Genomic DNA, 10,703 nt, shown 5'->3' with positions numbered 1-10,703 from the left:
CATTCAATGTTCTTCTCGTACTTTCAACACACTATTTTGTGTTGTCTTACTGGGAACTGTCCTCATTAATCTAATTCCCTCAGCTGCACAACATATTTTAAATTATGACTTTTCATACTCTCGTCCAGTATCAGACCTTAGGCATTTGATCTTCAAGTTGGTTTGATTTTCAATTTCAGCTTTTCACTTCTTGAAAGTGACAAACACATCTGACTTGTGTTTCAGGAAATAAATCCATACCTTCCTACTCAAATCATCAATAAAGGTGATGTACAAGTTTGACCCATCAAGTGATGGAACTGGAGATGGTCCCTAAACGTCTGTATGGATCATTTATAACCACATTTTCTTTGGTTCTCTCGTGAACTTTGTAAAGCTAACTCATTTTTGTTTGTCCATAACACATTTCTCATAAAGACCCATATTAACATATTTCAGGCCTTCTAAAACTCCTCCCTCAACTAGCATTTTCGTTCCTTTGACGCTCATATGTCCAAGTCTATTGTGTCATAAACTTGAATTGAAAGCACTTTTAGCAACAACAGTCATGTTTATACACCTTACATTGATATACAAGGTTCCAAATTTTGTGCCACATGATACTACCATGACACCCTTCACAATCTTCCATGAACTCTTCCCAAATTTGATGCATGACTTGTGCTATATATCCAGCAGATTTCCGTGAGACTAGGAATATATATTTGACATCCTTTAATACCAACTGATTTCCTGCCAGAGTTTGTATACATACATCTCCCTTCCCTTCAATCTCCAAAGTTTTTTTTTTCTCGATAAGATACACCTTCCTGAAATTTTTTTGATTTAAAATTTTGAAACAATTTCTTACTTTGAGACGAATGAAACGACGCACTTGAATCCAAAATTCAAGACTCGTCGAGCTATCCGCACTAAGGATTATAACATCCTTAGTATTTTCTGCTGAATATATAGAATCGTCATCATCTCTCGATTTGTGATTCTGCTTCTTCTTCAATTTTGTACAATCGGCCTAAAAGTACCTTTACCTCCACAATTTCAACACGTTATATTTGGTCTGTTTGGAGATTTTTCTCGGTTCTTTGATTTTGATCGGTCATGTTTGTTTGGACCTTTTGATTTACTTCTTCCCTCTTGATCAACACGGAGAGTATTGCCTGTTGAGTCTCCAATTTTTCGATTGCAAATACTTTCGTTGAGAACTACATCTCGAGTTTCATCAAACTTCAGCTTCTTAAGTTCTCAGGTACTGCTGATCGCAGCAGCAACAGTAACACACGACTTGGGTAAAGATGACATCAAAATTAATACTTTAATTTTATCGGTGAAAATAATTTTCTTCGAACTCAATTGACTTATAATCATATTGAATTCCTTTGTACGATCCATGTGATGTCCCACATTGGTTGGGGAGGAGAACAAACCACCCTTTATAAGGGTGTGGAAACCTTTCCCTAGTAGACGCGTTTTAAAGCCTTGAGGGGAAGCCCGAAAGGGGAAAGCCCAAAGAGGACAATATGCAGTGGATCTGGGCCGTTACAAATGATATCAGAGCCAGACACCGGACGATGTGTCAACCTTCTCGTTGTTCCCCGAAGGGGGTAGATACGAGGCGGTGTGCCAGTAAGAACACTGGGCCCCAAAAGGGGGTGGATTTAGGGGCGGTCCCACATCGATAGAAGGAAGGAAAGAGTGCGCTGGCCCCGAAGGGGGGTGGCTTATGATGTCCCATATTGGTTGGGGAGGAGAACAAACCACCCTTTATTTATAAGGGTGTGGAAACCTTTTCCTAGTAGATGCGTTTTAAAGCCTTGAGGGGAAACCCGCCTAGCAGTAAGGACGCTGGGCTCCAAAAGGGGGTGGATTTAGGGGCAGTCTCACATCAATTAAAGGAAAGAAAGAGTGCGCTGGCCCCGAAGGGGGGTGGATTATGATGTCCCACATTGGTTGGGGAGGAGACCACCCTTAATTTATAAGGGCGTGGAAACCTTTTCCTAGTAGACGCGTTTTGAGGGGAAACCCGCCTAGCAGTAAGGATGCTGGGCCCCAGAAGGGGGTGGATTTAGGGGCGGTCCCACATCGATTGAAGGAAGAAAAGAGTGCGCTGGCCCCGAAAGGGGGTGGATTATGATGTCCCACATTGGTTGGGTAGGAGAACAAACCACCCTTTATTTATAAGGGTGTGGAAACTTTTTCCTAGTAGACGCGTTTTAAAGCCTTGAGGGGAAACCCGCCTAGTAGACGCGTTTTAAAGCCTTGAGGGGAAGCCCGAAAGTGAAAGCGGTGGATTATGATGTCCCACATTGGTTGGGTAGGAGAACAAACCACCATTTATTTATAAGGGTGTGAAAACCTTTTCCTAGTAGACGCGTTTTAAAGCCTTGAGGGGAAGCCCGAAAGTGAAAGCGGTGTATTATGATGTCCCACATTGGTTGGGGAGGAGAACAAACCACCATTTATTTATAAGGGTGTGAAAACCTTTTCCTAGTAGACGTGTTTTAAATCCTTGAGGGGGCCCGAAAGTGAAAGCCCAAAGAGGACAATATCTGCTAGCGGTGGATCTGGGCCGTTACAATCCATAATAGATCCACCTTTAGACATTTGTATTTTGAATAATCTCCACATCAAATACACCTTGTTCATAACCGACCGTTTTTCATACATATTCAATAGCGCTTTCAACAAGTTCGACGTTGTCAAATCATTGATAAAGTTGAACACTACATTTCTGAACAACGTCAACTGTATCAACTCTAGGACCTACCAATCCTTGAGCTTCCACTGCTCCGTGATCACAATATTCAACTTCATCTTAAACAGAAGTTTGTGAAGATCTTTCTAGTATAGATAATCTTCAATCGGCATCTTCGAGGAACCGAAATCGAGTCCATCAAATTTCTCACTTCCAATCTTTGAGCTTTCCATCTTCATAAATCATGGTGAATCTAGTCCAGCTCTAATGGTTAAGACCACACAACTCACATTCGATCTAGATGAACACAAAGAACAGGAGAGAAAAATGCAAAAATAGTCAATATTGATAACTTCAAATATAAAATAATAGAAAATACAAAGCAGGGAGATATATATATATATAGTTCAATTTATTATATACAATTTTACAAAATATAGTCATCTATGTATAACCATTGAGTAAGCTAAAAATAAACCGTTATCCATCTCCATGTACATGGATTTAGTCCCACTTTCTTTATCGAGATTTTTGCTGTTGTTCTCCTCCGCTCGTTTGTTTTTTTTTTTAAAAAAATTAATAATAATAATAATAATATTCTCATTTATATATTATATAATATATTTGGAATATTACATCATCCCAAGTACAACAGAGGAATGACACAGTTTGCTAACTACTCATATACTCATAAACTCATATACATATATACCATTCAGAAGTGAACAAAACTTTTGCTGTATTCGATGCTTACTGCAACTAATACAAGCCTGGAGCGTAAAGAATAGGAAACCAAAGCTATGCAAAGCTACAAAATGGAATGAGAAAACAAAACTGAACCCCAAACCCACCTATTCTACATTTTAAATAAACAAAATAAACCCAAAAACCCACCCTAGACTTGCAAAAGGAGCTTACCTTTTTCAGCAATGGATCCGCTCGCTGGGCTGGATGAGCTACCTTCTACTTGGCCTCTGTACTAGCTAACTAGTAGTGGAGTGGCTTGCTACTTTCACAAAGATTCTGGACTCATCGAGGGTCGGATTCGTGAGGGCATTCGAACACAATCTTGCCTTAACGGGAGAGAATTTCTTGGTGTGATGGACATTTTATCTAATGCATTATCAAATTCATCAAGGTCAAACTCTCTATCGTCGTAGCTTCTTGCCATTGCTTCATCGTCCATAAGGTTTTCCTCGATTTTATCCGGGAAAACCTCTGCAACATCTTCATCGCTGCTACCTTCGTCTTCTTCTTCTTCATCATATGTAGGTCTAACCATCGACCAATATACAAAATATGGCCGAAGATATCTTCATAAACAAAGGGGAATAGAGAAGTACGAGTTAATAATCCAAAAAATGAATTAAATGAAACGTTCTTAAACTTTCAAGTTCTCAAGTGTTCTCACTCGTTCCATTCAATCACTTTGAACATAAAACAATCAGATCCACAATATAAACAGAATGATTTTAACTTGTAATTCTAAGTCGCCTCTTATAATTATTTTACGTGTAACATTATTTATGATCGCTATCTATCTATACCTCGTTGTAAAGACTAAAAGTATATACCTGTCACATCTTTTCAGCAAGCAAGGATCATACGGAAAAAACATGTCGAGCCTTTCAATCCCACCGAAAGTCTTTGAATATTCAGACTCCAGCAAACCATTGAATATAAAAGTCTCTGATGGTGTAAATAAATTAGCAACTTTTGCCTGCCGGAGAAATTCCTCGACAATAGACGGTAGGCAAACCTATTAAATTAAAAGGTGTTAAAAAAAAATCATATAAGAAAATTGCACGGAACCGAGTTTCAGGCAGCATGATTTTTTTTTTTTTTTGGAGGTTAATGACAACATTGCTACTATAACCAAAAGTCCATATTTGTAGATCCAATATTCCGAGAGAATTACAGATTAAAGATGTCAATCTCCAAGGCCAAAATATGAACTTCCAAACATTTTAATGCATGGATAAGATGTCGTAGGGAGATTATTTTTTAATCGCCTCAATTAAGAAGTAATGAAATATCAAATGTGATTCTCTAGGCACCAAAAGCCCATATGCTTATTCGGGTTTCTGAACATAAACATTGATTTCAAGGACAAGGAACAACAAAGAGAACAATTTATATAAAAAACAAAAGCCACCAAAATTACCAACCTTCAGTGGGCTTAACCTATGCGTCAAGATTCGACCTATAGGCATAAGCAGAAGTTGTGACTTCAGCCGTGGTATCTCCAAAATCGATCTCATCCGGAAGCAAAGCACATACATTATGGCCTGTGAAAAAGGAGTCATTAAAATTAGAAGGAAAAAAAGCTCTATCTCTTGTAAACAGAAAACTGGTAGCCAGGTTTCTAATTGAACAAAACATCCATGAAATTCATCCTCCAAGAAGAAGGAATTCAAAGTGGATGCTTGAATTTAGGTTCATGAAATCTAGGTTGGTATAGCCTGTGAAATTAGCAAACGCATTATCTAGGATAAGCAAACTCCACCAAATCTACTTATTCTTGTGTCACAAAATCTAAACCATATCCCGCCAAATGATTTAGCGAGACAGCAAAAATCTAAATCATCATAATCATAACTGAAAAGTACAAATAGTAACACTTCGAAAAAACATACTAATTATTTTCCAGTTTTTCAACAAATCCCACCTGCATTAGTCTAGCAAAAGGAGTCCACGCATTTCATACCTGGCAACCAGAATAAAATATTTTATGAGCCTTTGGGTTCAGGTCAACATCATGTGTTTTGCCATATTCTAAACACCAATCCACCAATCTGAAAAAAATGGTAAGCAAAACTAGATTTAGAGCCACAATATTTACCCTCCCAGCTTTAATTTTATCAGTTTCATATTTCTTATCATAGAAACAATGTTAAAATTGACAAGTGAACCTTTTCAATATAGTGGTAACCAAAGAGGTTGACAGGAACTTCCCGCGAGACAAATAACTCGCAAGATACGAAATAGCACTCATCCTGCACAATACCACAAAAATATATTCTTTAACTTCACTTTTATAAGGAAAGAAACACCGTTCGAGCAGTGTGTGAAACTAGTGCAATATTGCAAAATTATATTAAAAGTTACTAAAATGACAACAAATGGCCAAAGGTAGTGTCGTAAAAAGTAGAGGCAAAATTAACTAGATTGGTTCCACAATCAGACCTTTTAAGAAGCTTCCAAATGCTAATGAACATAGCTATCTAATGAATTGCTATTACCTGGTAAGGGGAAGACCATTGCGGGAAATGAACATATCAGCTAGCGTAACGGCAAATCTTGCACCACAAACTTCCAGATCTAATGCACAAGCATAGAATATGACAAACTGCCAAGAAAAAGCATAAAAAGTTATTCAATCTCCATAAACAAACAAATGATATATAATTAGAGCTAACTGAACTGGAGTAAATAAGCAAATATAGAGAATTATGGCAAGGGTGTGTTGGTTACCTGGGCAAATTTAGACTTGTAAGCAGTCAGAACAGTTCTTTGAAATGATAGGAGTAAAATGTCAAAAACCTACAATCCACATTAAAAATAACATGGGAAAATATCACAATTGCAATATAAATCAAAGGAATTTAGAACAAATAAGAAAGAATGATATAAACAACACAAAAAAAATACCTCATTCAATCGTCCATCACGCTCACATGATTCAAGATGTTCAAATGTAAGCACTATCAAGCTATCTAACGTTTCAGCAATTACATTTCCACCTAAGCTCTTACGACTTAGTTCTCTTGGAAGCTAGCAAAATAAACATAAATTCAGCCAAATAAATAACAGCATAAATTAAAAAGAAGTATTTAGACATATAGCAGAAAGGTCAAAATGTAAGTAATTTTTCAATAAAATTGCATGACGCTTTAAAAGCCTGACTCGGCTAGAGTACTTAAACTTTGCAAACTCAAAAGAAAATTTGCTTCCAACCATGGACTATACTTCAGATCCATTACTTCATAAACCAGAATACTAGAATTTAAACATAAAAAATATAATGAGAAAAATGCCAAAATGTTCTAAAAGACCAAATGCAGTCTTAAGGTTGTAGAGGCAAGGCACACCTCAAGCGTAAGCCTCAAATTAAATTTAAAACATTTTACAAACCCCAAATTGGCATGAACAATCATTGTTAAACATAATAATGACATCAAAAAGTTCACCCCCCTGCCACTTAAAAAAAAGAAAACGATATCTATAATATCGCTGCTATTATTTTTTTATAAGAATTTATCGCTGCTATTACAATTATATTAATCATAATAGCAGCGATATTATATTAATAACAATATCGCTGCTATTATGATTAATATCATTGACTTGTACTATAACCTTTTCCACTGTTTTTGAAGTCACAGTAGTAATAGTTCAAATTGTCACAACTCAAACCTAAGATTTTAAGTCTCAATGTGATTTCACTAAGCAAGAAGCCTCTTATGGTTCAACGAAGGCACAGATATTGAGACACAAAGTTAGAGTTTTGCCTCGAGGCAAGCCTCAAGGCATAAGCCTCAATAGCTTTTTAAAACATAGGTTGCCAACCATAATTCTCCAGAAAAAAGGACAAGAAAAGCTAATTAAGGGATTAAACCATCACACTTAGTTGAATAAATAACTTTCTTTATCCAGCCTATAGGTTAAATATCATACCTCACTAGAATCCTCATCAATATCATCTGTAGATTCATTGTCATCTTCCAGTTCAATCTCAAAAATTCCTTTACTGAAATCGTCTTGTAGGATATCATCCCACCCAATCTCCACCTATCAGAAGGTTAGAGCTCGTTATAATAATAATAACAAAGTAATCACATAAACGAACGTCATTGCAGAGTAAAACATTTGTTTTGACTTACATCCAGATCTAAAAGCTTATCCACCAGTGCAGTTAAGATTTTCCTCCCAACAAATTCACTCATTGCACCCTTTTCCAACCTTAGCATGTTCTCCACATATATTGTGGTCAACTACAGGGCGGTTCAACAGATGTAAGTGGAAGACAATCACAAAACAAATTCTTAACAAAGAGTATATGATTTGAAGACGAAACAGAATGATTTCTTTAAAAGAATATTCCAGAAAAAAATCAAAGCAATCTCTCTCGTTTAATCAAGCAAGTACCTATAAGCACATCTATAAAAATAGGTCAAGGCTTTTGAAAATGTAACCATATTTATGATTTCCGACTCTTTTAATGGCCTACACTATCTGGTTCATATGAACACATTTATCCACAAGATTTAGGAGGCATTCGTAGTTTCAAAGATTGTATAACTGTAGCATCTAGCGAATATACACTGCATTTCAACTATAAATCATAATCAGGGTAGTTCTACTTCAAACTATATTTCATAAGGTCTTTTAACGATACAAATCGAGGCATCTAATACTTCAGATCAATGTGCCAAAGCATGCAAACAAATAATGGGCTTTCAGCTTCACACCAAACTTCCAATAGTCATTGAATAGATGGTCATGAAAAAGAAAAAGATGGGTAAAAAAATAATAATAATTAGAAATAACTGTTTTAGAAAACATGACAGATGAGAATAACAATAACAGTCAGTAAGAAATAAACACAATTTGCACCAAGATTTCTATTGGCAACTTTTAGCCGGGTAAATTTTACTCACAGATTCTTTGAAAAAGACTCTCTGCATTTTATGGACAACTATGAGCTCTAATCTCAAGGGTGCAAGAGGAACCAAGTCCGAGATGTCTTTTAGAGCTGTGTGCACTCGAGAAAGAACTTCATCCTTTCTTGTAAGACCATGCGGCTTCTTCAGGAAATCCTTGTAGGAATGGGGCGGCATGAAATTAGTTACAAGCATATCCAAGCATGAATCCACATATTTTCCACTCGAAACAGCCTGAAACATTAAATAGACAAAAAGTCAGAGGATCATGCAACAATAAGGTGAACAAGAAAGAGTGAAAGTTCTATTGTCATAAAATGCTCATACCAGGGATGTTATTAGTTCAATCAGGGCATCCATCACGTTAGGTCCATAATCCCACAAGCTCATTTTAAAAATCTGAGAAAGAACTTCCATTACAACAACAAGATTGCAGGATAATGACTCTTGAGTTTAGTGATAAACTTACTGCCGCAAGAAGTGATTCGTGGAGAACGACATCTATACAAGAAACTGCTCCAGATAGTGCCTTCAAACATGTCTGTTAAGCACATCAAGTGAATTAAATTACAACTCATATCATTGGTGAAAAACAGATGTGATGTTAAGGACATACCACGAGCAAGGCAACCTCATCAGCGGATAATCGATCTCTGTGGTGTATAACACCAACAAGCTGGTGATACCCATCAGTATTTCCCTACACCAATTAAAGCTATTGTAAGGTTATAACGGTTATTCTTCCAAACACAACATGATTATGAGTGAGAACTCGGAAGCATATCCAACCCATATAATAAACTAACAGAGAGCAATTCAGAATTCGATTGCTATATGAACTCTCTCTCTCTCTCTCTCTCTCTCTCTCTATATATATATATATATATATATATATATATATATATATTATCTATATATCTTTTAAAAAGTAACGAGCAATAATGATCTTAATAGAACAATACCAGCGACACTGAAGTAAGAAACCCCCTAATGAAATCAACTAACTGATCATCTGTGAAATTAACACCCTCCATATCCTGAAACTGAGCTTGGCCGTTTTCAAATTCCACCCCCATGATTAATGCCGAAACCCTGCTGAGATCCTATTGCCACAGTGAGGCCTGCGAACAGGACGAGGTTCAAAGCTGAAAACATAAGACCGATTGAATAAAAGATTCAAACAAAATAATCGGAAAAAAAAAAAAAAAAAAAAAAAAAAAAAAAAAAAAAAAAAAAAAAAAAAAAAAAAAAAAAAAAAAAAAAAAAAAAAAAAAAAAAAAAAAAAAAAAAAAAAAAAAAAAAAAAAAAAAAAAAAAAAAAAATATCAAACCAGCTTGGAATAAAGGTAAGATTACCCTGCTAATTAGGAATAATTGTTTTGATTGGTGCCGACGTGCGGTTGCACCAGAGAGGGAGATAGAGATAGAAGAAAGAAAAGAGGCGGTAGCGACAGCAGTGGCGACGACTTCTGCCGCTGAGGTCTGGCTGGTGGAGGCCGGTAAAGGCGGAGACGACGACGGCTTTTGCAGCGAAGGGGTGGAGGGCGGCGTCGGTTGTGATGGAGGGCGGGGAGTCTGGAAGTCAGAAAGCCAACCCTAAACCTAAACCTAAACCTAGAAGAACAAGAAGAGTTAAAAACAAAATTCTAAAATTTTAAAATAATAAAATAATAAATAATAAATAATAAATAATGGAAAGGGACATTTTTGTCGTTTAGCTTAAATTTGTCTTGGATATGTTGGATGTTGACTCGACCCAATTATTTTATTTAAATAATTCTTTCCTCAAATATTTATTTTTAATAAAATAAAATGTCAATGCTTAAAATATTTATTTATTTATTTTAAAAAATTACTAATAATAAATAATCAACAAAATAATTATAAAGTTAAAATAAATATATATAATTGTATCTAACCAAAAGAAAATAAAAAGAAAAAATTAACAATAAATTTGAATGGTTTTTTGTTCACTAAAATTAATTTTTAAAAACCCATTAATTAATTTAATAGGAACCGTACATTTAATCCGGCAACCTGGACCAACCCATATATTTTATCTAAGATCTGAACAATTATAAATTGTGAATAAATAAAACTTGAAAGAATTTTTTTTGACTAACTCAACCCGAAAATAGAGGGTTGGGTTGTGAAAATTTTCGGGTTGGGTTGGGATACCAATCCAACCAACTCGAACTTTTGGGTTTGGTCAAAAAAATCTCTCATTTATTTGAATTTAATCAACTTGAGAAGGACCGAGATTTAAAGAAGGGAAGAGGGAAAAAATGTTTATGTAATTTAATATTATAAAACTCGAATATTGAAATAAAACCTAATCTAAAATAAAAA

At 35.7% G+C, this 10,703-nt stretch overlaps 1 protein-coding gene across 2 annotated transcripts; it reads right to left on the bottom strand.

Annotated features, from left to right (window-relative positions):
• Window positions 1-3,360: 3,360 nt before the first annotated feature.
• Window positions 3,361-9,971, bottom strand: LOC111472381 (RNA polymerase I-specific transcription initiation factor RRN3-like). 2 transcript variants are annotated; one of them, XM_023118072.1, is made up of 16 exons: window positions 9,711-9,971; window positions 9,318-9,500; window positions 8,972-9,055; window positions 8,825-8,896; window positions 8,683-8,754; window positions 8,353-8,589; window positions 7,576-7,686; window positions 7,370-7,483; window positions 6,344-6,466; window positions 6,167-6,235; window positions 5,935-6,041; window positions 5,605-5,688; window positions 5,400-5,487; window positions 4,861-4,980; window positions 4,267-4,451; window positions 3,361-4,005 (listed from the first exon to the last, which is right to left on the bottom strand). In XM_023118072.1, exons 2-16 carry the CDS (start codon window positions 9,429-9,431, stop codon window positions 3,705-3,707), a joined length of 1,881 nt encoding a protein of 626 aa, XP_022973840.1. In that variant the 5' UTR covers window positions 9,432-9,500; window positions 9,711-9,971; the 3' UTR covers window positions 3,361-3,704. The 2 variants fall into 2 exon arrangements, with proteins under 2 accessions (XP_022973840.1, XP_022973839.1); XM_023118071.1 differs by having other exon boundaries at window positions 9,318-9,476.
• Window positions 9,972-10,703: the final 732 nt, after the last annotated feature.

Source organism: Cucurbita maxima, unplaced genomic scaffold, assembly GCF_002738345.1.
Source record: "Cucurbita maxima cultivar Rimu unplaced genomic scaffold, Cmax_1.0 Cma_Scf00070, whole genome shotgun sequence".
NCBI classification, from domain to species: domain Eukaryota; kingdom Viridiplantae; phylum Streptophyta; class Magnoliopsida; order Cucurbitales; family Cucurbitaceae; genus Cucurbita; species Cucurbita maxima.
The sequence above is the reverse complement of the archived record's forward strand: the minus strand, read 5'-3'. Positions and strand labels throughout refer to the sequence as shown.

What these genes read in the sequence shown, in the direction of transcription:
- LOC111472381 (XM_023118072.1), bottom strand. Translation starts at nt 9,431, where the DNA reads ATGGGGGTGGAATTTGAAAACGGCCAAGCTCAGTTTCAGGATATGGAG. An exon ending in GAGTCTTTTTCAAAGAATCT is followed by an intron (nt 7,687 to 8,352) that starts GTGAGTAAAATT and finishes ACCGCCCTGTAG; the next exon opens with TTGACCACAATATATGTGGA. An exon ending in TATTTTATTCTGGTTGCCAG is followed by an intron (nt 4,981 to 5,399) that starts GTATGAAATGCG and finishes CCTTTTTCACAG; the next exon opens with GCCATAATGTATGTGCTTTG.